General features: G+C 40.8%; 1 protein-coding gene across 1 annotated transcript; it reads right to left on the bottom strand.

Annotated features, from left to right (window-relative positions):
• Positions 1–557: 557 nt before the first annotated feature.
• Positions 558–24,244, bottom strand: LOC6562599. The gene is made up of 12 exons (XM_001988106.3): positions 23,889–24,244; positions 21,049–21,154; positions 16,232–16,463; positions 16,027–16,174; positions 10,984–11,163; positions 9,128–9,267; positions 8,742–8,949; positions 4,584–4,811; positions 4,143–4,375; positions 2,973–3,111; positions 1,599–2,663; positions 558–1,182 (listed from the first exon to the last, which is right to left on the bottom strand). The coding sequence occupies exons 1-11, from the start codon at positions 24,193–24,195 to the stop codon at positions 2,200–2,202; spliced, it is 2,385 nt and encodes a 794-aa protein (XP_001988142.2). The 5' UTR covers positions 24,196–24,244; the 3' UTR covers positions 558–1,182; positions 1,599–2,199.
• Positions 24,245–26,712: the final 2,468 nt, after the last annotated feature.

Here is a 26,712-nt window from a genome sequence, read left to right as displayed (position 1 = left end):
ATGCGCATTAAACTAAAAAGGAACATATACATGATTATTTATTAATTATACATTTAATATACTCGTATATAGTTGATATATATATATATATCATATATATATACCATATATATATTTGTTTTCTTCATAGTACTTTTTATAGTCAGAGTCATTTGTTTTCTTGGGTAAAACGTTTTGCATAAATTATAATTAGCATTAAGAAACTGAATATTCGTAAGTAGTTCAATATATATCTTTAATCACAAATCATTGATGAAAACTTCATTTTAATTGGTTTTAGGCGACGACGCTCTGCACGCTCTCTTGGTCCGTTAAATTCCGTTACAATTTTATCATCATCAACGTCTCTCTACATAATTTTTGACGCGGCATCATTCATCTGCTCGGTAAGCAAACAATCTACGTATCTCAGGGATACCTCTCTAAATGTATACACAGAAATGTACAGTGGGGCTCAAATAGTGGGGTCATATAGTATATAGGGCTAGGGTTGTACAGGCATTTACAGCAAGTTTTGCAGTATTCGTTTTTTTTTTTTTTTTTGGTTTTTTTTTTCATTCGGAAAGGTACTAAAAATCAGTTGAACTTTATTATATGCTAGTTACTTTATCTCTTCATTTAATAGTATTTCTTCCTTCTTTTCTGTTTGTTTCGTTTTATAAACAATAAGTGTCGCTAAATGCTAGACCTTAAATTCGTTTTTTGTTTTTTTTTTTTCATTTTCATTTTCATTTTTATTTTTCTTATATTTTCTTTATGTTCTGTTCGATTGCATTTGATCTATGAGAAACTAGTGCCATTTTGTATGCGTTTTGCTTTGTTTTGAAATTTTCTTAAAAATTCAGCTCGGTTTACTATCATATGCATTTTTCACTACGTTTTGCACACCGTGCAATATACTAGGTATTCATATATATGTATTTACAGATTGTATTCTATAAGTTGTATCATTATCATTTCGTTGGCATATATTCGACGCTACATTTTGCTTAGATATTCGACTTTGCTAAATTAACTTTTCCATTTGCTCAGTGGGTTTAATTGTTCGACGCGTTGTGCTCTCCATATAAGGGAGGGGCGGGTACTAACACAATTTTACGATTACGTACGATTACGAGTACTTAATATTTGCATTTGATTTTCTATTTTCTAGTTCATGTATGTCCGAGTAGAGTTTTAGAGCTGTGAATGAGCAGAAAAAAATGTGGAAGACCAAGTGTTTAATATTTGAGTCTGTTAAGCATTCAATAAAAGATATGTATGGATCTCTATATAAAATCAGATATTTATGGATGGATTCAGCTCCATAAATAGAAATAAATATATCTGTCTAGTCTTGGATAAAACCCAAAACTACGATTAATTCGTATATCGAGTATATGTCTGACAGCATATTATTCACTGTCTGTATGAAATCTGTTCATATTTTATTTGATAATGATTAAAGAAAGTAAAATTGAATTTCCTAAAAGTATAAACTTGTGTGAAGTTCTTGCGAAAAATGCTCGATGTACGAATTGATAATTTAATTTTATTTTAATAATTTTTTTTTTTTTTAATTAATAATTTTATTTAAATTAAAGAATTATATGACTCACCTCAAATCCATTTAATATGGGGTTTTCATCAATGATACCACAGCCTATTGTTTTGTGTTCTCATAACACTATTCGCCAACGGATTTGCATTTGCCGTTGCGTTAACATTTCCATTTTCGATCGTCAATTTAGTTGCATTTGTTGTCGTCACACTAGTCGAAGCTTCACTGTTGACAGCCGCAGCAGACTTGAGAGCCGCACTTCTGCAACTCAGATGAACGCCCACATCGTCGGCGGGCGAGAGACCCGTCAGCACCGGTCGCTTATAGTCAATGGCGCCTGTATCCGTATTGGCCACGTCGCGTGTTAGCCGCAACGCCTTGAGATGCTGCCGCTGCTGCTGCTGCTGCTGCTGCTGATGATGATGATTGTCGCGCACCGTTGTGGCATGCTGCTTGCCGTTGTTCGTGGCATATTTGTTGTTGTGCAGCGTCAAGCTATATTTTGGTTTGGTGTTGCCACTGCTGGCGCCCGCGATGCTAAGATGCTGCGGCTTCTTCGGCATCGTTGTGGAGGCTGCGCTGCTGCCGCTGCTGCGTTTGCCAAGGGGCAGATCGCCGCCAGCGTCCGCTGCTGCTGCCAACTTGAGCGAGGCTTCGAACTAGAGATTATCGGGATAGCTGCGGAAATTATAAGTTCTGGCACGCTGAAAATCAGCTGCCGCTGCAGCAGCAGCAGCACTATTGCCACTGGTATATGGATTGATCATTGGTGCCGTCGATTGGGTGTTCATGGTGCCCATGCCATCGTCGTAGATGCCATTTAGTTGATCCTGATTGCTGTGGCTGCTCTTGCCGCCGCCGCTGCTCACCGTGTTGGTGTTGCTGCCACCGCCGCTCGTCGAGCTGCCGCCGCCTCCTCCCTTGATGGGCTTAAATATGGCCGTGGTCGCATAGTATTTCTCCATGGGTGGCGGTGGCACTGTGGGCGGTCTGGGGAATATGCTGCTCAACGGTGGCGGCGGCGTGCGTCGCACATTCACATAACCACCGACTGCGTTGGCCATTTTCGTTGCCGGCATGTAGTCCTGCATATGGGGAACCGCATAGCCACCTTCTGGCACATCTGTGTGCCGACCGTGGGGGAAGCAAAAAAGACGCAAAAGGATTTCGCTTAGTCAGCCAAATGGCAAAGGTTGCAAAGGTGTGTGTGTGTGAGTGTGTGTATATGTATATGATGTGTGTCTGTGTGTATGTTTGTGGCAATCGCCGCAAAAATTTATTTGCATTAGTTGCTGGCGGCGCCATATTTTATGGCTCGCAGCGGAAATGGGCGAGCCAAGGGAATTGGAGTTAGGTTAGTGTTTGGGGGGGCTTGAGTATTGGATACTGTGTGTGCTAGGCACTGGGTAATGGCCTCTTTTGGCATACACACCTGTATAGTCTGGCGTCATATTACATTGTAAATCATTAACCGCTGCGTAGCCGTTCACGCCGCTCGTGTACATGTTCACATTGAAGGGCTCGTGGTAAAGGCTGTTCTTGCCAATGGAATCGCTGTCGTCGACACTGGCCTGAAATGGAGTTGGGGGTTTGGGTAAAAATGCACAGTGTTTAATATATAGTAGTGTCAAGTCAGGGCAATCAATATATACATATATCAGAGTTTGTGTTTTCTGCTTGGTTCGTACTCATTTCATTCAGCTGAGCTGTTGTTCGATTTCTAATGTATATTTAATTATATTGAGCAGTGTCCTTAACAGCTTTAAGCAATCTCTTTATTAGTCGAATATAATTACAATTTTCAGCTAACTTTCGCTTATTGTTAATCTGATGAATAAGTTGTAAGTCACTCAATTCTAACTGAATATTAATCGATGCTGCACTTGGTCAGTCTTTGCTTTGTGCCTTTTTTCACAAGTAAATCGTATCTCTCCAATATATCATATGTTCATCTAAGCCTCCCAATAAAACAGAGATTCAGGATTTGCACTACAACACTTCAAGCTTTAATTTCACAAGTGCGTTTTTTAAAATATTACTTGCTTTAACTTGCCTTAAGCAATCATGTCTAATTTAAAAGCTATTTTGATCCCCAACTATTCTCAACTGCTTTCGCACTTCTCTTATGAGCTCATTTTAACTGCTCATACATTTTGCATTGTAATGCCATTTGCCATTTTCTTTGAAATTCAAGGCAATTGCCTTAAAGCAGTTGCTTTTAATGCCCCACGCACACCCTCCACTTTAAAGTGTTGCACAAACGGCACTTAAGCTTAGCACCCACAAATCAAGGGTACGCTAAGAGGGGTAGGGGGTGCTGGGTGACATTAGGCATTTACCGGACGTCCCTGGCTGGCACTGGCCATATATAGGAAGCCGTTGAAAAGTTCTATTAAATAAAATAAATGCCGCATGGCGTCTGGTCAAGTGTGGCATGGCTCAGAGAGCACACGTTGAGAACGTGGCAGCTCCACGCTACATTGAACAATTATGTGAAATTCGAAGCAGGAATTTTTCCTATATATATATATATATATATATCACACATACACATAGTGTATGTGTGTGTGTGTGTGTGTGTGTGAACTCTTGGTATTCTCACCTTAATGCTATTGCCATTGGGACGATGCTTGTCGACATTGCCGCCCAGAGTGTTGGGATTGAAGCTGTATTGGAATGCATCGAGAACGTTGCTGCCGCGTGCTCGCTTCGTGCGTGACACGATGAAAAGGATGATGGCCACCAGTAGAATAATTATCGTTGTTAGAACAACAATGACAACGCCAATGAAATTCGCCTCGCTCGGCTCCTGATCGATGGGCCGTGGAGCAATTACTGCAAAGAGCGACAATAAACAAAAAAGCCCATTTCAATTAACATATAAAATGCAGAGGAAAAAAAACGAAGGAAAATAAACGAAATTCGCAATTGGCCAATCGAATGAAATTAAAAGTAAATATTGTTCAACTAAATAATTAGCATTCCAAAAAAAAAAGGAGGAAAACCTGCTAATTGAATTTAACTACACGTTGACTGTACTTACACTGAGGTCCGTTGTTGAAATTGTTGTTGTTGCCGGTGGCATCAGTGGCGCCACCGTTGCTGGCACCACCACCACCAGCGCCGCCAGCTATGCCGCCATTCATTTTGTTTTTATTATGATTGTGCTGATAGTCGTTGCTCTGCAAAGGATATTCCCGTGTATCCTGCGCGATGCCTGGCGCATTATTTCGCTGCTCCTGTTCGTCTGTGAAATTTCCCATCGCCGGCACTGCAAGAGCGAAAGAGAGACAAGCAATGTTAGAGTGGGACAGCGAATCATTTGTGGACAACATCAACTGAACTTCATCTTCAAAAGTTGCCGCTTTCGAGTTGAACATTGCGCACAGCTGCGCTTCCATGATTAGTTTTTTTTTTTAGTTTTTCTTTCTTTTGTCTTCGCTTTACTTTTCTTTACACCTTTCGTTCCACTTTGAAGTGTTTTACTTTCGCCACGCTTTTCTTTCTTCAGGCCTTTTAGACCTCCAAACGTGTTCGTTTCCTGTCAACCATTAGGGTTTTTACGGCATTACTAAATTTATACAGATGTTTGATTTTTTTCCAACTTTTTGACGCTTGTCTTATGAATATGCATGGGTTTCTTTTTAACTATCTAGCGCTTATGGCGAGACCTTATATGTATATTCTCAGTAATTCTTATAATAGCCTGACCCATATATTATGTGTTACAATGTTTTTGGTAGATTTTAGTTCAAGTTTCACTATGCTTTTAGCTTTCTCCCATTGTGTTCTTATGATAGTTGGTAACAGTAATATTGTAGCAACCCTCTATCTCGAGTTACAAATGCAACTGACCTATTTATGTTGATGGCTTAGCATGTTTTACACTTAGCTTGCCTCTTAACTGTTAGATATTACGATTGTTATCATTTCATTTCCACCCTTAGCTGAGTTCAAAATAATATATCTAACGATTTCCATGCTGACCTTATTCCCAGGCCCATGCTACTTATTGGCTCAGATCTGTCATGGCCTGAAGGCGCGCTTTACCACAACACCTGCTCATCAGACGTTCACTTTGATCTCTAATGCCCCCGGCTTATGTCTCCAACTACAACATGCCCCGAGCATATGGCTCAACGCTGCAAAGTGTTGTCATTTATCTCCGCTAAAACATCTTGAGGACATTGCGAAACAAAAGCAAAAATGTTGCTGCTTCTGGTGGGGGCTGCTTTTTTTTTCTTTTTTTGCAAAGAACACATACCGACCCACCCACAAAACCCCCCCCAAAATGCCCCTCGGCCAGCCGAAAAATGCTTCCTTGAGTGGGTGACCCCGTTTCTCCAGACAGTAAATGGCGTAATTACTGTGTGAAGTTGTTGTTGCTGGCAAGGCTGCTGTTTTGAGTTATGTCGCTTTCTTGGACAGCAGCAGCCAGCATAGAGGACAACACCGAGTGAGGAGTACAGAGGCATGCCTCTGAATTTTGTGCTTGGCTGCCTTTTGTTTCGACACTGCCATTGTCCTTTTTTGTTGTTGTTTTCCTCTTACTCGCTTTCTACTTAAAAAGGGCATATCTTGCATCTCACTGTACTCAGAGCTCTGAGATCGACCTGCCTCTCTGGTCTGTCCCTCTGTGGTCGTCATAAAACGTTTAAAATAATTAAAATATTTCGAGCCACATTTATCACACACTGGGATTGGAATCTAGGGAACGGGGTGTGTGGCATAAAAGTAATGGCAAATATGCCGCATATCCTTTTCTTTTTTATTTTTTATTTTTTGCTCGTCTGCTGCTTGTTTTTGTTGTCGCATGCCCTTTATAACTAATTCTCTTTGTGTGCGTTTTGTGAGTGTTTGTCCCCAGGGTCTTCTCTATGCTCTCATTGTTTTTTCGCCTTTGTATTTTTAGAAACCTTTAAATACAACTCCATAAAGCACTACAGCAAGAAGAACAACAGCAGCAATAGCAGCAACAGCAACAGCAGAAGCAGCACCAATCACCGCAAGCAAATCTCACAAATTGGGGTTAAATCTCTGCAGTGCCTGATAAAAATATACGCACACATACTTGAAAGATGCTGCCTCTAACATTTGTACGTGCGTTTCTTTTGTTTACCCTTACCCTAGTTTTTTTGAGCCCTTCTGCGCCTCATCCCCCACCATTCATTTAGTGCACAAAAAAGTCAGCCTTAACACAAAAAAGAAAATGTGGAAAAAATAAAAATAAAACCAGAAAACAGCTGGTTGCTAGTTGATGTTACTGGTGCTGCCCCTTTTGGCTGCCCCCCCAGCTTCCCTGTGCGTGACAAATCGTCGTGGTGTTTGTTACTCGTCATGTAATTGCTGCCAGGGAAGCGCAGCATGTGGTGCAACCGAGCCAAACCGACCTCAGTTCAGCCTTCGCTCTCTGGTGGTTTCCTGCTTAAATATCCTTGGCTCAGTTGGATGGATGGATGTCATGCCTGGGCTCAACCCAAATGGCAGCAGTTCCCATTATTGAAATATGCTTTGTAATACTGCGTAGCGCACTTCATAGCAAAATGCTGATCCACTGCTCTGATCTTAAGTGCGGCATTCTTTTCTACTTTTCAGTTTAAAGTCTTCATCAAAAGACTTTGAGTATGCTCTTTTTACTTGCAAGGAACTGTGATGATTTTCATAAATTTCAAAATGAGTTGTTCAGCAATTCTGTTGTTTATGACAGCAGTGTTTGCGTATACTTTTGATGTATGACAAGATCTTCTCAATATGCCTCACCAAATCGTATCACAAATTAAGTTTCCCGACCAGATTCTTTGGTAATGAGTCTAGAAGCTGTAAATCATATTGAGTTGCAGAATGTTTTAAAATACATATTTATTTACACTATGTTTACATACAATTTGGATGGGGAAGATCATTGCAGATGCACACACCCGGGAGCTGTTAGTCTACTAAAGATGACTAGCAATTTATATGTAGTATCTGAATCGTTGATTTTCTCAAGAATTATTCACATTTGTTTTCGTTGCTTAATATTTTCAAATCTTTTACAATTTTCCTTCTCTCTTTATCTCATGGGCATCACAAAAGCTTTATATATATTTTTTCTTTGTATTCAACAAGCTTTGTTTAGTTTCCGTCCTTACAGCATTCTTCCTGTCTTTTCATTGAATCGAAAGTCGCGATCTTCAACTCATATTATTGAACTATAAAATCGCAGTTGCTTTGGATTTATAATCGACTTCCTTCATAAATCCATTAAGCCTACAACGGACACCGTCCTCCCCTGCCCACTCGTATTTAATTCCCTATGCCATCTGTGTGGAAATCCCCTATTCATGCGGCACGCTCTATTTGACTCATCAATCAAATGCCGTTGGCAGACTGGCAGTTTTATCCCCTAGTCATTTTCACACCTACCGCGCATGGATTTTCATTCACAACCCGCAACCCCCTCTCAATGAATCAATGAATATAAATGATCTCCGGTTCAGTGACCGATCCTGCTGATGTTAACAGCATTGTAGCCTCATGAGCAATTCGTGCCCACCCCTGAGCATATATTGTCCAAATATCTGTCCCAAACCTTTGCGCTGGGTACATTTTAATCAGGACTGGGACACGCTCAGCATTCGCAGGATATGTAGTTGAAAAATGCAATGCATGCCTGGCATCCAATGCATTGCCCAGCTAGGGTGTTGCAGCTACCCCTAAGCCCGCTCAACTTGTTTACTTTTGCATGCTGAGGGACAGCCAAGCCAGAGACTCTGAAAGAGACCCTTCTTTCTGGGCTTTGGGTATTTTATTAACTTTAGCCCCCTCTCCAAACCCACACGAGTTGCCTACGAGAAATTTACAATGGAAAAAGAATAAAAAAGAATACTAAGTTGTACTAAAGAGATTTTCCCTTTTGGGCCGCTTATCTCGCCTGTCTCGTTTCGTATGTCTCTCCTTCATCGCATCGCATTGTTGTTAGCCAAATGTTGGAAAAACGTTTTATCCCCTAGCTAAGTGTAATGCATTATTGTTGCTGTTACTGTTGCTGTTGCAGTTGTATCTGAAGCTGCTGTCACACACTTGAAAGTGAAATGAAGCTGAAAACTACATTTGTAGTCGCGTGTGCATTTTTTAGTATGCCAAATGCATTTTTCGGGCAATTTGCGCAGCAAATTTTGTTCATTCAATTTTTTTCGTGCCAGTTGAGTCACGTACTTACCGGATATAAAACTGATCTCAGATAGCATAATCCATTTGACGGCAAAGTACAAATTGATTTTCAGATATTTGCCCACACGATGATGCAGCTTAATCGTAACATCTCGAGCATGATCCATTATTGTATCGGGCATATACGAGAACTGCACGGGCTCCCCAGAGAAGTAGCGTCCGCCAATGCTAAAGAACACTTTGGCATGAACGAAAACCTAAGAAATTAAATAAAGAATATCGTAATAAGATAAGGATAAATATATTTTATAAGTTGCAGCGATTGAAGTTCTTTAGAAATAGTTTCAAATGCAATGCTGCCATTTAAATTCACTACTGATTTTCTTCTAATAAAACTTTTCGAAACTCTCTGAGTCCTTTCGTAAATCATCTCACCTGCACATCCTTGGTATACATGTTGTTTGTATGCAAAACGATGGCACTGAAGTTGCGAACCGTATCGAATTCGAAAACAATTTCAACGGGTTTGCTCAACAGACCGGGCGTATCATTTCTCCATCCAATCCATTCGTAGCCTGGCAGAAAAATAAAATGTATATGAAAAGTCCATCCACATGAAATATATACAATAATATGTAGCGTTATTTTTTTTTGGTCTACCCAAAAAAAAAGGCAAAAGGAAAATCAATAGGCCAACCCGGCGGCACATATGCTCCAAAGTGACATGTAAAGCTATTTAAGCCTCCCACCCAAGTCAATGGCACTTTGGGGTGAAGTCTTGTTGCCCAAAACAAACAAATGCTCACGGCACGAGCACGGAGTGCCCAAAGCGGGGGCTGTGTGGGGGTTGGATGGCTGCTCATAACTAGAAATTATGACCAACGCGACATTTAAGCCATTTCTTTCCACTGTTTTTGTGTTTGCATGGCCCTAATTTGCCATGGATGAGGTGGGCAGCTGCCACAGAAGGCACTATGAAGTTGGAAGTATATACTTGGTTAGAAGAGGAGGGGGTTACGTGCCCGGCTTAGGAAGCCAGGAAACATTTAAGTAGCTGTGCACAAGTCATGCAATATTAACTGTAACCAACTATGGTTACATGTTTTGATATGGCTCTAACTAGAAATTATACAATTTTCAGCTGCACAAGCGAAAATCAATAGACTCGAATAGCAAGGGGAAGGGTGAGGGGTGTGGTGAGGGGTGTGGTGAGGGGCTGCGACATACCCCAATATCGATGGCAAAGAAGCCAAATGCCAGGACATAATAATCATAAAGAAGATGGCCATTCTAAAGTCATGCTCAGTTGAGGGGAGGTGATTTGTGAAAAATTATGCGCTAAAACTTTCCGACTGGAATCGCTGCAATGCGATTGCTTTTATGTGTGTCTGTCGCCGACTGCATGTCTAATTGTCTGTACGAACTTTTCTACTTAAATTCGCACAGCGCAAAGTTTTCAATAATTTCGATTATTGGCCATTTGCCAGAGCGCCAGTGAAATGCCAAAATGGGAAAAATAGAATCAAGAAAATATAAAAAAAAATGGACTTGCGAATTTCGCAGTTTGCTAGTTGCGAACTTTTGAAACGGCCGCCGGCTCGGAAATGAATGCCAGTGTTGCCATAAATCATCAAATATGCATAATGTTTACATTTGAACAGCGGAGTGGTTCACAGTGAGCGGAGTGGTACGGATTGGTATGTTTTGGTTCGGTTTGGTGCGTTGTGCACTAGGTTTTTGTATCCGGCCAAGTTTATTGCGACGCCAGCAAATAGTCCGAAGTTATTATTATTTATTTTGTTTATTGTGTTGTGAGGAAAATTATTTGCAAGCCAAAAGTTTTGTTGGTCCGGGCCACGCCCTCGAAACACGCCCCCACCCCCGGTACCCATCCGATTTGTTCAATGAAGTAAGCATTCAGTTTGGTCACCCCATTTTGGACTTTGCCTTATGCTTTTTCTGTCGGTGAACTTTTGTAATTATTTGATGTTAATCAGTTTTTTCTCCATTGCAATAAATCTGTGCGGAGCAGTTTCACCAGCCATGTTTTTGTGTTTAATTTTTGGTCTAAATATATGGCGAAACTTCGCCAGCAGCAAACCTTTAAAAGCTAAAAACTTTTTGCTGCAATAAGTTGTAATTTCTCTCTTCCATTGATATTTGTAGAAAAGGGTTAACTTTCTAATGAGCGAGGTGGCTCTAAGTGAAATATGTGTTTTGCTTATGCTTACTATATGAACAAATATCTTTTTGGTATCTAAACAAAGGCTAAATGATATTTTAGCACTTACCTTTGCCAAATCCGTGAATATCCGTGCGGAAATTGTCCTTGCCCTTCTGGCCGTCGACCAATTGACCCAAACCATCCACATAGCGATCGCCCTGCTCATTGCCATCATATGTCTTGTCCGATAAGTCCACTTCCATGCCGCGCTGCACTCCCTTCGGTATGCTATACGAAACAATGCCCTCTGCAATGAGAATACAAGAACGAAAATTGAAATTTTAAACAAAGCGACACAATTCGAGGAACTAAAACCCTAAACCCACAAAGCCTCCATTTGTATACTGGAGTAATACGAGCCGCCCACACATATATGTATGTATATGTACACATATGTATATATATATATATATATATATATATGCAACTTGCTTTAGTTTGCTTCCATTTCATGTCACGTCACGTCACGTCACGTTTCGTGTCACGTGACACAGACAAACGAGTCGGAGACAAAAAGCGAGTCTGGAATTTGTATTGTGTATTTGTGTGGTAAATTTAAAGTTTTTCCCCTGTGCTAAGCTGGCAACAACATTACCAAATGTTGGGGCAGGGAGTCCATCTATGTATGTGGTGGGAAGGGGCGCTTTCGAGGGGTGCAGGATATTGAGTTACTTGAAACATAATTTCGTTTTGCGGCCACTTTTGTCTTTTGTCTGCCATTTGGTTTCTGTGGTTATTTTTAGCAAAGTGTCTGACACACAAAAAAGGGGAACTCGAGAGTTTAGAGTTTAGTTTAGTTTTAGGATTGGGGTGGGGTGGGGTGGGGACTGGGGCTGTGATGTTTTGGGTTGTATTTTCGACAACTGCTGTAGTTTTTCAATGTCAAAGTCACAGTGGGAGACAAACCGCAACAACAACTCAGACTGAGTCATGCTTTTGTGGTCGAGTTTATAAAGTGTTTTGATGATTGTTCAGGGATTGTTGCCGTGAGGCCTTTTAAGCATTAAAGGACCGGCTCATGTAAATGTTGGTTGCATTTTGGTTAAAAGCAAACAACACCTGACGCTAATTACCACAACTATAGCTACAGCTATAACAGCAGCTACATTTAAGTGAGTCCACCTACAAAACAATTACATTTAGATCGAAAACCAACAACAGCAAACACTGGGTTGCCAGGGCACTCCAAATAATTACACACAAAGCTCAAACAGCCAACGGGTAGCTGGGGGTGGACTAATTTACTAACGTTTCTATTTACAAAAACGGGGGGCACGTGGCAAGCAGGACACAGAAATAGATACACAAAGCAGTCAAAGGCATTTTCCAATAATTACAAAAAATCACATAATTACACATAATTACGGCACAACCCATGAATATCGAAAAACGAACCTAAATCGAACGCAACGCATTGTGCATAGATAATTAGGGGCGCACCTAAACGAATATCACATATGGAGTTTAGTTGCAGAAGTGTGGCGGGGTTAAGGGTGGCTAGAACCAGCTACAAATATTAATTATTATTTAATTTATTTATAATGTAAGGGCAGTCGTGCAAAAAAAAAAAAAAAAAAGAAACCCCAAAAAAAAGCACCATACTTAATTATAGGAATTAGGACAGAGTCCTTTTCTCGACCACTTAAACACGAACTATCAGGCGGAGAGATAAGCCTTCATTATTCGAGTACACGATATACATTCGTACATATGCAATATTTAATTAACTGCAAAGACATTTAAGGCAGCGCGTTTTACAATTGCGTCGCGACTTCTTTCACGCAATGCCCACACGTAATCCCTCCGCCCCCCCTTAATAGTGGAGCCAGAGGGGGGAGGAACTTCCACTTAAGCCTTGTTATTCGCGTGCTCACATGCGATTTTTATTTGCGTGTCGAGCGCGAGAGACAAAATGAATACTGCCAAAAAAAAAAATAACACAACAAAGTCCTCGCAGTGCGTGCAGACCAAACAAAAAAAAAAAAAATAAGAAAAAGAAGCAAGCTCATAAATAAATGTTATATGGCAAATGTATGTAGTCCAAGGCAGAATCAGGCACTGTTCAACTACCATATATATATGTTTGTGAAAGAAAAAAAGAAAAAGAAAATGTAATTTGCTTCCATCTCTCTGCTCCTCGTCACGCAAAGATTCACAAAAACATTCATGGTACGCAGAAGACGACGTCGCGACGTCTGCGAACTTTGCTGATGAGTCAAATTGAGCAGCAGTTGAATTGAATAAATAGATACTTAGCGGCCCGAATCGCAGCCAACTTGTGGCTAAACTACTCATTGAGTTTCTGAGTTATGGTATACAGTTTTGGGGGCACAGTTAAGGGAGAGACAAAACAAAATATATTCATTTTGTGTGTATCACAATCTTGCATATATCCAGACTGAGTTTCATTTGATGTCATATATGTCATATATATATATATTGCATATATGCGAATTTTGTCAGCTAAATAAATTAGAGCACATTAACAATTGCAATGCAGACTCATCACATATGATATAAACATATTTAAAATAACTTAAGCAGGCTAACTTAAATATGGTTAAGTATAGCAACATCGAATCTATAAATTTACATTCGCTATCTGTGTAACACATCAAACACAGTTAAAGTTTATTTTAGATTTATTGTTACGAAGTTTCGAAAGTTTCCCAGAAAGCGAATCACCTTTATTTTATTTAGGCCCCAATTAAATTACCCACATTCATCTATATTACAACTTTAACTACAGCTTTTGCTCACAACACCTACATAGAGCATAGAGCTTAACTTTCAGTTTTCATAGTAGTTAAACAATATAAATCATATCTTGAGCAAAGCTGTTTTTTAATGTACCCTAAACACTCATAAATTATTCAGAGTACTTTGTTAATCTCTAGCTCAACGCTAATCAGTTGTTGTGCATTTATAAAATGCACTTTAGTATATGCATAAAGCCCCCAATCCCAAATCTGTTGTGGATTCAAATTCCAAGGGCTAAGCTGTTTGTTAAATCGAAACTAATTTGTATTTAGCTCGATGTGAAATCAGAGTGTGTCACTTGCCCCGAAGATAATCTGCAGCCATGACGTGACCGCACACCGAACGCATACCCCTCCAAACCTCCCCCTCCTCCTCCTCCACCCATTCAAAACCCACGATTAAGCCCTATTTGTTTATGATTGGGACGGCGCTTCCAGAGAGCAGAAACGCCACAAAACTGGGTGCGGTCTGCTGCTCGTAGGTGTGCCCATTGATTTGCATTTAAGGTTGCTTTGACTTTGGACAGTGGCAGTGAGAATTTATGGCCACAATTTATAAACAATTATGATTCCGGTCTAAATATCGATGAGATTAATGTCTGCCATAAAATCAAGTCGCATTTACTTTGCTGCTTTATTGATTTCTTAACGTCTGGCTATCTGACTATCTGACTATCTGACTGTCTCTCTATTTATCTGTCTGACTGTCTGTCTGTTTGTCTGTCTGGCACTTGTCTAGACCTCAAACCATAAACCGAATACCCCAAATCCCATGCCAACTTATCTAGTTTAATTTGCATATGAAATGCGCAGTGTACATCTAAATGCCCCATAGCAAATCAACTGACATGGCGCCCCCTTTATTTGGGGGGCGTTGGCGGTCAGCTTGCATGTCTCAGCTACCCCGAGGAACTAATAAAGGGCGTGTACATAGTTTTTGACCAACCCCCCAAACTGACATTCAACACAAATGGCGCCAGTTATCAGGGCCCCCAAGCCAACCACACATTGCGTTAATTTACGGAATAATTTCGAATTCCTGCTCCCAAAGGAGCCAGCTCCAACTCAAACTCCAACTGTGACTTCAACTCCAACTCTGACGCTGCTCAAACAAATTGTCATTAGGCTTGGTTCACGTTTGCTGTTATCGCTGCTACCTGGAAATTATAGAAAAATTTGTTTGCCCAGACTAGTTAAAGTTGTTGTACTTAGTTGTCGCTGCTCGTGCACTACTTGACAATTGCGTGCAAGCGGCTGGCCAGACGACAACAACAACAACAAGAACAACAACAATGCGTTGGTTGTTTACTTGTTGTTGCTGGTTGTCGTCTGCATAGTTTTCTCAGCCAGTCTGGATTTCGATTTGGTTTCGCGAACTAACAACTAATGTCTGCACGCGATACATTTTTTTCAAGTACATTTCGCAGGTTGCAGCCGAAGAGAACAGCGCCAACAACAACAACAACAACAACCACAATGCTTACATTGCGTGGTGGCTCATGTGTTCTTGGCCAAAACAACACAACAGGCACATAGGCGCAGTCGTTGCCATGATTGGATTATGCGGTTTAACTAATACTGCTGCCCATAATATCATGTTTTTGCGTCCAAATAACAGCAAAAGGGTTGCAAGCAGACTGGGCGGAAAAGTGATGGCTTTTATATGACGAATAAGTCAGAAGTTATTATGTAATCAGCGTTACATTGTGAATCCCCATGAAAATATTTCTGCAATTGAAGTATCTATGAAAAATATAAATTAAATATATATAAAAAAATAATACAAATATTTTCAGCTGAGAAATTTGAAAGTTAAGCTGCAGACATTCATAATTACTATGCATGGTTAGTTTTCTCGAGTGCAGCAAGACTTAAAAACGTTTCGTATCCAAGCAAAACAAAAATCTGCATCAACATTCTCAGTTGTGCAAGTCGTTACGCGACTTGAGGATATATCTAAGATCAGCCAAGAAAGCAGAATTATCGTCGACATTCTAGTTGCATGCCGCATCTTCATTTTAGCCAAAGCTATGCTAATGCACTTCATGGCTGTCTGTCCACAAGCTAACTACACACTTAAGCCGCTTTGGCCTGTCTAATAAACACACACAGAGCGTAGAGCATACTGAGCGAGTGGCCAGGTTTGGGTTTGGGTTTGCGTTCAGGTTCCGGCTGAGGCATTTGCCACTCCTCTACCGATGATAAATTAACGCTGACACTAAAACTTTGTTAGCCTTTCCACGCTATCATTGCTCATGTCGAGTTTTTATCGCACTCGTTTAAATTGTGGACAGAGAGAGAGAGAGAGAGAGAGAGAGAGAGAAAAAAGAGAGAGACAGAGAAAAACTTACCTTCCCAGGGGCAGCCAACAATCTCGGCGCGCAGGCAGACGGTGCGATCGTATTGACCATATGGATAAATGCGTATCTTTGAGGCAAATATAATCGGTTGCATGGCGTTCTCCACCTCGCTGTATGTGTTGATGTTGCCGGGCAGTATCTGTGTGGAAGTTTGCTTAGTCCCCTGAATTGTGCTAGCTAATTGAAGTGGTCTTACCTCCTTGCCCTGAATGTTCTTCCAGCGCTGCCATTTGTCGAAGCCCGGTCGCCAATATTCAAGCACATAGGCCTCGGTGTACTCCTGACCCTGACCCTTGCCGAAGCGACCCTGGGTGCGTATGGCGGTTATCACATGCGTCTGCAGCAAATCCACCTGCAGGTACTCCTTCAAAGCATTGGACACCATGTGCTTGGGGCACCACGCACCGCCATTATTATCGGTTTTCAGTCTGCAACGAAAGAAGAACGACAACTTTATTAATTAGCCTCCACAAACGGTAGCCTGCGCGAATAACCAGTTGCGCAGATATTTTTTTTTATAAATTAATTGACATTAAGCGTTGCGGCACCACACGGCGTTGGAGCCGCAGTCTCAGTTTGATGCCGAGTTGGAGGCTCAGCCTCCAGGCTCCACTCACTGCCAGCTACAGCTACAGTCTTAGCCACTGACATTTGTGGCCTAAAATAGAGGGTGGGGCTGGGAGTGGTGGTGTGAGGGGTTATTTAGCCGGACTACGTTTGTCTGGCAGCTCGTCTCGTTCGTTAAGCTGTTGCGGTTTTCGACTCAGCAGGATGTTGTCTATGTAATTAAGGATTAATTTAAGTTAGACGCAGACGCCTGAACAGACAGCAAGTTTCCTGTGTATGTGTGTGTGTGTGTGTGTGTGTGTGTGCGTGTCCTGTGCCTTCTCGCCCCCCTGCCACTTTAATCAATTTCTGGCTTTCGCTAATATTGATATGTTAACCACTACAAATACGTTTTTCGGTTTATATTTCAATTAAGTTTTACATGCTTGATTGCATTTTGGGGGCCTTAATGTTTGCCCATTATTCATCGGCTGTGACTAGGCCTAGACCCCGGCCTGGTTGCTGTCCCAGCCAGTTGTTGTTCTTCTTGTTGTTGCTGTTATCGTTTGGCTGCTCCTTTGCAAATTGCTTCATTTGCTGTCTTGGCTGTCTTTGCTGTCTGGCTATGTCTTTGGCAGCAGCTGCTGCCTGAGTCGTTGTCTTAACCTGTGCCAGTGCCAGCCAGCAGGTTATTGAATTTGATTGCAATATTTATTTAGTGGTAGACATGCGTTTTATGCATTTGTGCGATTTGTTATTTATTTCTTATGTGCACTGAGTGCAATTAGTAACGTCTTCCCCATCAATTGAGTGGTTTGGCATCAATTTGGTTTTGCGGCAATTGAGAGGTCCTTTTAAATGTTTGCCATTACTTTATATCTCTGGTTTTGGCATATTTGAAATTATTAAATATTTCAAATTTCACTTCACATCATTTAAAAACATCGCATAGATGTTTTGGTTCTCATGTCTTGAATTCATGCCGCAAGCTGTGTGGTTTGCTACGCTTCCTGTTGCTATTCCAAGTAATAATCATTACCAACTGCAATTACTTTCAAGTGCACAGATCAAAGTAGTAGTGGCTTATTAAAAAAAAAAAAAGAAGAAAAGAGCTTCCACAGCTTGGCAAAAAAGGTCAATTTAATCATCATAAAATTGCTTAGATTTCTTTCTCCACCGCCTTCATTCGCAGTAGCTCAAAAAGCAAATAACCTAAGGGCATCGCAGGCAGAACACGGAGAACACCGAGCTGTGAAGGAGAAAATCGTAGAGTGAAATACGTATAAACATCATTTAAAATGCTAATGTCCGCCGTTATGTGCATTTCAACTTGACTTTAATTATTGTTATTGCCAAAGTTAACAATCTGCGCCGTCGTCGGCTGCTCATTTTAAGCGGCTGATGGACTGACTAACTGCTCGCTGCCGGGCACTGGACTGGACTCCGAATGGAGTCAACTGGACAGGCTTCTAATCAAGCGCCGCCTGCCGAATGGCGAGAGCATTTTTTTCTTTTCTTCCCCTTTCTGCTGTTTTTAATATGTAAGAGGTTGTAAATTTAATGGCCTGACGGCAGTTGGACGCTGGGCGAGGTAATGAAAATCAAACAGCGCCAACTGTCATTAAACTAATCTTTGTAATTCAATAGCTCCAGACGAGCCAACATGGACAGAGTCAACGTCAACATCACCGTTTATGTTCGCATCCTGTTGACCCTCTGGGCCTAGGACTGAGATCTGAGATCTGAGCTGGCATCTCTTTAACTCTGTTCGGTAGGCAAATGCGCGTGGTTTGTTTTAAGTGCATGTTTCTTGTAATGAATTACTTAAAGTTCGGTTCGAGTTTTGGGCTAGTTAGCTGGCTGGTTAGCTGAGTACACGGCAGCCGCAAATTATAATGTTGCCTGCACTTTTGAACTTTGCTGCTTAGCTCGGGAACTTCAGTTAAGCAAATTGCAGTCCGCTTGATTGGACTCAGTGGGTAGATGGGATAAGGAAAAAGACAAAAGAAAGTTGCAGCTAGTTTGAAGAGTTTGTTGCGTTGTGTGTGGCAGTCATTGGGTTAAGCCAACTTAACTAAGTAAGAGGTGAAAGGCTGAAAGCGGATTGCGATTGCAATAGCTTTTAGGGATTTAAGTGCTCAGGCACTCGAGATTATCCAGTTAAGAAGTAGTTCTTTAGTTACTTTAATTTTGTATATATCTTAAAGTACGAATTAATATATGCTTATAGGAATTTGAAAGTTAATTTGAAGAATATTAATGAAAATATTAATGATATAAAGTATATTGTATATTTTTTTATTATTAATATTCTGCTTTACTGAATGTGTTCTGATAATATTAGAAAGCGATTAACTATTTAACTATTTTTCAATTACTTTCAAATCGATAAGCTTTTTAGAATCAACTCAACCAGCTTTATGCAAATCTATTTACTAAAATGAAACAGTTAAATACTTGTTCAAATCGCTCCGTAAAAGCTGACTGTAAAATATTAAATCAAACTATCTATTCACACAGATAGATACCTAAAGCGTGTGCTAAATGCTGTACTCAACTCTAATAAAAGTCTCCTACGCGAGAAGACCGCTAATCCATTTCAGTTGCCATTAAGTCTTGAGTCACTTAGCGGCAACGCCACATCGCCTGTCAATCCGAATCCACTTTGCCCACCACAAGCGACTAACTAAGAAGTACCAGACGTGGCCAGGTGAGTCAGTCATTCAGTCAGTCCGTCAAGAGACCAGCAGCAGTTGAGAGCCCGCATTTGAAATGCAGATACCAAGTCCGAAGCTGAATCTGAATCCACTACGCGGGACATTGTCTTTAGCTTTTTGTGAGTTCAACTTTGGCTCTTTAGCTCTTTAGTTAAAAATTCCAGTTAATCTGCCTTGAACGAAAAAATAAAAACAAAACATCAAGAAAGCACCAACAAAAAATGTACATCTATATATATATTTTTTTCTTTTTCTTTTTTTTTCATGTATTTTTTGTTTATCTCAACGTGCTCATCACGCATCGTTTTGTGGTTTTACTTTAGTGCCGCCATAAAGGGTTAATGTTAATGATGCCTTTGTGGTGAGTCTGTCTGACTGTCTGTCTGTCTGTCTCTTCGTTTGTTTGTGTGTCTCTGCCAGTCAGCCCTGCTCTGGAGTGTTTTTTAAGTGCATGTCTATAAACGCAGACAGCAAATTATTACAGAAAACGAGTGGAATCTGTTGTGATTATATAGTATATATATATATATAGAGCCGATGTTTGCATTGATTTCGCCGTAACTCACGTGGTAATTGACATGTTTATGGGTTGAATGAGTGCTTTACTTTATATTGCCAGAGTGGGTGGGTTGCTGGCTGGTTGACTTGGTTGTGAGTTACATTCCGATATCTACTACTAATTATATGGCAATACACAGCGCCTCATGATGGTGTCATCAATCATTCGACGCAATTGCAAAACTTCCGCCCCATTCTTCTGACCCGCATTGCCTCACACTATCCGGACTCATAAAACTTTAATTCAAACGAAAAATACGTCAATAAAATGTAAACAAAACCTCAACAAAAAAAAAATATTCAACTGAACTTGTCTAGCCAGCTGCTTCCCGGTCCGGGTAAATGCATTCAGTTTGGTTTGCCTCAGTTTAGTTTTTATGCTTCTGGTTTGCCCTTTGGTTGAACCGCCTCGTGAACCGGTTTGCGATTTGAAATTGCATTTAATTAGTATGGAAAAAGGGTTGCCGACTATGCAGATATCGCTGGCAGGCCCATTAAACGATTGCCCCAGCGAGCTCCTTGCATATTCATGAAAAGATTTCAATTTACCTTAACCAACCAAAGTCAGTATCTCTTAAAGGGCGCTAGCTGAACACCAAAATATTTTCAACTGATATGCAAAATCTTTTTATTTGTTTGGTATTTGATTTTCTTTCTTTTTTATGTCTGATGGCACAACTGATTCTGTCATAACATAAATTTGTCGGGTTTTCATTTTTTTTGAAGTTTTTTTAGTCGTTGGGCTAAGATTTCGATTCAATAAACTGTCTTATCGCACTAATGAAGTTGTCTATAAAATTAGCAATTAAACGAACACGCAGCCGCATCAATGATAAGCAAGGGATTCGAGGGGAAGAGCAACAGTTCCAGAGACTGGAGCAGCTTTGGACAAAGCGATGACCCCAGCATCTGAATGGAACAGTAAAAAACTGAAGTTGTTGTAAATAGTTTTATTGTTTTCTATTAGTCGTATTCAATATTTATGTAATTAATGAAATGATTTAATAAGTGCATTTAAAAGTTTGACAATTTAAATGACTAATTCAGATATTAGTTGAGAAACTTACGCATTATGAAATATTTCAGAAAACTGTTAATTATAACTATATTTTGATTTTCAAACGCTGAATGCTGAATGAGTATCTCATGAAGTTTTACACAAGTATTCAAATAAAGTTAGATATGAACTCACCTTGCGTGTTGTGGCCCAACAAATCCCGTGTCATGGGCTGAGCTAGCTGTGATTTGAGCATCTGTAATTGTGCCAGATTCCATGCCCAGGGGCACATTGCACGTAGCTGTAAAATACATTAAAATATCACAATTTGAAAAATTGCCTTAGGCCACAAAAATATTATAACGTTAATTAATGATGGATAGTGCCTTGCATCTTGCACAGAGGCCAACTGAACTAAATTTAGAATTCCCAGCTCTCAGATCTCGACTCTCTGCAACCAACGTCAGAGCAACGCCCATCAAATCTATCAAAATAACTCAAGCGTCAATTTGATTTTTTTGACATTTGATGTGAGAGTTCTGGTTGAGGTTGGGGTTGGGGTTGGGTTGGGTTGGAGTGCTAGGTCTGACACGCCCAGCAAATGGGGCTGACTGTAGTCCGTGGAGGCAGGCCTATCACTTTGGCCATGGAAGTGAGCAGACACGACTACTATCTGCTTTTAAATAAGGTAAACACTTAATCATTGCCAAAGTCAAACCAAGCCGGGCAGAACGTCAACTACTTTAGTTAATTTATTGCCTACCGATTGCAATTCGCAGGCACAAACTCCATATGCTCTGGGTTGGCTTTTGATATGAGCTTTGGGGCCCCCGCCGCCAACAGCTGTCTGTTTGGCTGTTTGGCTGTCTGACTGCCTGCTGACATTTTCACCAGAATCAACACTGATTTGACATGACTTTTGTTGCGCAGGCACAGCATGGACCAGCTTCCCAGCTTGCCAGCTCTCAGTTCGAGTGTTGCAGTGCCTCCTTGCTGGCCCAAGGTGCGTGCATTCGTTTAGAAGTTTATAAATAAACAGACAGGCAACACACACATTGTAAAACCTGGTCGAAGCGCTCTTTGCATTCGCACTTGATTGGATTTGATAGCTGGCAATGCTAATGGGAACTGAAGCTCTTCAGCAAAGCCTGAAACTGTGACTGTAACTGAGGCTGGGCCAGATCCAGAGCCAGGGCCAGGGCGAGGGCGAGGGCGAGGGCCAGGCCGGGTCAGAAGCCATTGCCAACGACTGCATATTGCAAATGCATTGATTTGGAAAATTGTTGCATGTTTTGCTAACTCAACTCACTCGATGTGTCTAGCAAAACAACAATAACAACGGCAACTGATGCTCTTGCTAAGGCACTTCCTCTGCTTATTTGCTTATGTGTGTATGTGTGTGTGTGTGTGTGTGTATGTGTATGCGCTTTTCGAGCAGTGTAGATGAGGAGGAGGCAAATGCAAATATTGAAGGCAGTCAAGTCAGCTGGCAGTTTTGTATCCACTGCCATCCAGAGGCAACATGTTTATAAATTCGTATTTATGTATTTGGCTTGCTTGATTAACTATAAATATTATGGCTCAGATTTGATTTATTGAAAACAAAGGTTGACTGGCAGGCAGGCAGACAGGCGGGCAAAGTGACTTCATATAACAGCAAAAGTTTGCAGGAAAAGTTGTGGTCGAGTCTAAGAAAATGTTTAAATAAGACAAGCTAGAAAACAAGTCAAGCAAACTTATCACAAACTTGGAATGGAAAAACTACGGAATAAATGGAACAGTTTTTGTTTTATTTTGCCTCAGTAGAGAAATCTGATTTATTTGGATGGATGTTTAAATAAAAGTCTAAAGAGTTTTGAAACTATTATTCTGTAAATATTTAACATATTTATTATATAACTTTTCTAGTTAATCATAAATAAATTCACGAAGAATTATATATGATAGTCTGCCTTATTATTTAATATTTACTTTCCGAAATCTAAATCTGATTAAAATGCAAACATATACTGTATGAGAATTATACATGTGTAAATGGGGAAATTATATTTTATAAATTTATAAAGGTTTCCTAATGGATGAATATATTTCTTACTTCAGTTCACATGATAGAATTAAACCATTTCTAAAGCAATTATATATGCAACAACTATAGATTCATGCCACACACTCAAATTTATAGATTCATAGGCAAAGCCAAATTGCCACAAATGTATTATGGGTTTTCTAATATACATAATGTGTAACTGTATAATTATATACTATGTATATGCCATTTGCCTCAGCCCAAAGCTTTCCTTTGAACGTCTTCCCATGCCGCTTGGCTTTTGTGCTGTACATCAGGCAGCCTTCACAATGTCCCCAGCGGTCTGTCCTCATATCAGCATTGAAATTTATGAGCCGCTGACATGCCAGGGCCATTTAAAGTGGCCATAATCCTAAGCCAACTCCGATTCTAGCTACCATAGCTACTTCTACCTCTTTAGTATGGCTTCATTAAAGCCGCGTTGCCATAACTACTACTGTGTGTGTATGGACAATTTCTGCGCCAAACTTTAGAAGCAGCATAAAAATGTCCATATGCCAATTAATGAAGCAGGCTGAAAGGGAAAGATAAAGATAGAGTGATAGAGAGAGAGAGAGACAGAGAGAGAGCCACCCATATCCAAGCTAAGGATTGCGACGTCAGATCTCAAGTGCAACAGTGGACGTCCCGTGGCGACTCTCCAGCAACCACCAACTGTGCCGCCTGTCGCTGCTCCCAGAATGATGAGCCACATAAAAATGTGTTTTCAATTTAAAAAAAAAAAAATACATATACCTCACACTACTTCAACTGGGAATCGAATCAAAGTAAACATATAGTAATATTTTATTTTTTCCTTTTTTTTTGGCATCGACTTTATCTAAGACAAAGGCACATTGATGAATACTGCGCACCTTTGGACTTTCTGACCCACAGTTCATTTATTTGATTTGTCAGTGAGACGAGAAACTAGTCGAGTCAAGCAAAAATGAGTTGTTCATCCACTCACCAATATCGAAAGCAGCAATCGCTGGCGTACTGAGCATTAAACAGCCGCTGGCAGTGATCAATGCCAAGAGGCGAAGGTTCCAGTTCCAGTTGTTCAAGTTTGTTGTCGGTCTGGCCAAGTGCCGAACTCGACGGTGGTTTCTTATCAAAGCTGATGTTGTGGATGATGAGCGGGGGTTGCTAGATCGAGGGGAGCTGGAAAGGCACTGGCGGGAGAACATTTTGTAGCTGGAATTTATTCTTGCTGTTGTTGTTGCTGTTGCAGTTGTTATTCTTTTCTCTTTTTTTGCTGATAAATTGTGCGTCATTTTTGCTTAAAAAACTTGACTCTGATTGAAATTGGCCTGGCAGTGGAATCTGTAAAAGAAGAAATTAAATGAAATTAGAGTATTTTATTAATAATATATGGGCATGCGATTTTTAAAGACTTATTTAGATAAAATTATAAAATATTAAAGCTATATATAATAATAAATTATTAAAATATTGTGTTCAATTTTTTGCTATGCTTTTTGACTTATTCTATCTAAAGATTTGCACCTAAACAATCCCCGTCTCATATTTCTTTAGAGCTCCTTTAATATTATTTTGAGAAAGAATATTCAGGTTATTATATTATCTGTCATTATTTCCTTCTTCAAGACTGCTTTTATTGTCATCTGAAATGTATTTCAAGAGTTGGGCTTATCTTCATATTTTCCACTCATTCATCCACTTCAGCTTCAGCCACTATGTGAAATTTGTCCAGCTAAGAGGTTCTCTATACACTGCTCATTACACTCACACACACACACGGGGAAGTCATTGTTCAGCTTTCTCTTTTAATTAGTTTTGCTTAGGGTAGTCGACGCCTCGGCCCACATCGCAACTCATTAAAATTAAAAGACATCAAAAGAAATTTGCAAACTAAACACAAACAGCGGCAGCAGATGGCGCTCACTGCGCCTAGGATGTCCTTTTTGCAGGTCCTGCTGCTACTGGCACTGCTTGTATTAGACTCAGACCGCGTTCTCGCCCTTCTCCGCCCATATCCTGGTCGACGGCTTTTGTGCTACCTTTTTCCCTTTTTTTTTTTTTATTTTCGCCGCACGCTTTGCATAAACTAAATAAATTTCTTCGGGCATCAGGGCCTTCTCCAAGCATGTCATAAAGTGGGCTGACTTGGATTCTTGTGTAGCCAGTGGGGTGGTCTGCTTGGGGGTTTGCTGGTAGCCAGTGCAGCTTCTGCTTTAAATTGCTGCGCCAGCTGACGTGTTTTGGAGCTGTACGATGATGCGGCGGCTGCTTCTTCTTCAGCTGTAAGCCAGCGTTAAATTAAAGCGGAAACTGGCTTGTGCCGGGCAGTGAAGAAGATGTTAGTCATTGGGGCTAGACAGTCAGCATGTTTGCTCTAGCCGCTTTCTATATGGCTCCAATGTCTGCCCCGGCGGCCGCCCCTGTCCACGGCTCTGGCTGAAGCTAAATTGTTGCAAAATAATGTTAAATGAAAACCACAAAGTCATTCAGGCAACCACATCAACTCAGAGAGAGAGGGAAGTGGGGGCGCTTAGGTGCTAGCACACACACACATTCACCGTCGCATCCGCATTCACAACTTGCCTCCCCTCATCTTGTTCCCCTCTGGTCTTTTCTAGGCTAGTCCGCATCCTCCGCGTCATCGTCACGCACATTCACTTTGCATTCATTCAAGTCGAAGGAAGAGTCAAAGTCGAGTCGAATAACGATGACGAAGACGACGACAGCCTGCAACGCATTTGTTGTTGCTGATGTGTTTGCAGTTTTGGCTTCTTGGCATCAATTGAGTTTCAGATTCATTCACAGTTAAATCCACGTGATGCGATAACCAAACGTGCTTTCTAATTCAGCTCAGATTGAAGAGAGCGCATTCAGACAGCCGAAGCTGAAGTTAAGAGTTAGTTACATCTGAGCCTCTACTGTTGGCATTCTAAAGTGACTTCTATTTTCATCAAGTGACATGACAATGGATATTTGTACAGCTACCGCTGGAGGGCAGTGTGGCCCACCTGAGAGTAGTAGAATCTGGGCAGGGGTTTCTAATAGGTAGAAAGCAAAAGATTGCTGGGTTGCCATAGAGCTAAAGCCCTTCTTGTTGTTTTAGGGAGTAGTTTGTAATTCGAAAAAAGATTCAGTTTATGAAGAGATGTACAGTCGCAGGAGTAATATAGCTGAATGGGATACAGTCGCCTGGGGAGTTTCCCCTGGCATGCTGACAACCGCCATAAGCTAACCTAATAGACATTTTACACCACATAGCTTGAGCATATATCTGGAAAATACCACAAAGCTGAACCTACAAATTACTAGCACGGAATGAGAATTCCTGCACTAGATTCTCACTTACTCTCACTCAATTCATACAAATTTGTGGTTCAAATACATTTAGCAGGGGTGTATTACGCTTTAAGTCTTTAAGAACTTCTTGCTACAGCCGAGTTCTCTCTGTAACCTTATCCAACACATATTTGCAAACCCACCCGCATTCCTCCGCACAATCCTCAAGAGCTAACGAGAGTTTCTGTGCTCAGTTTTCTAGTGGCCGTTGCCCACAGAGTGCTCCACTGATGTTTATCTAACAAATGTACCCATCTTCTGCTGACGCTGTGCTGGGCTGGCAACCTGAGCAAACTTATCGACCGATGCTCCGATGACTCCTCCACACAACACTCGTGCAACATGAATGCAAAAAAGAAAAAAAAAATAGTGAACGTCATGTGGCAATTTGTCACGCAGACGCAGCTGCAGCAGCAGCAACAGCAACATCAGCAGCAGCAACAGCAGCAGCAGCAGCAACAGCAGCAGCAGCA

The sequence above is a fragment of the Drosophila grimshawi genome, unplaced genomic scaffold, assembly GCF_018153295.1.
Source record: "Drosophila grimshawi isolate 15287-2541.00 unplaced genomic scaffold, ASM1815329v1 contig_1377, whole genome shotgun sequence".
Taxonomy (NCBI): domain Eukaryota; kingdom Metazoa; phylum Arthropoda; class Insecta; order Diptera; family Drosophilidae; genus Drosophila; species Drosophila grimshawi.
Note: the sequence above shows the minus strand (reverse complement) of the source record. Positions and strands in the feature narration are given on the sequence as shown.

What these genes read in the sequence shown, in the direction of transcription:
- LOC6562599 (XM_001988106.3), bottom strand. Translation starts at nt 24,195, where the DNA reads ATGACGCACAATTTATCAGCAAAAAAAGAGAAAAGAATAACAACTGCA. An exon ending in TATTCACGGATTTGGCAAAG is followed by an intron (nt 9,268 to 10,983) that starts GTAAGTGCTAAA and finishes TTTTTCTGCCAG; the next exon opens with GCTACGAATGGATTGGATGG. An exon ending in TGTATACCAAGGATGTGCAG is followed by an intron (nt 8,950 to 9,127) that starts GTGAGATGATTT and finishes TTAATTTCTTAG; the next exon opens with GTTTTCGTTCATGCCAAAGT.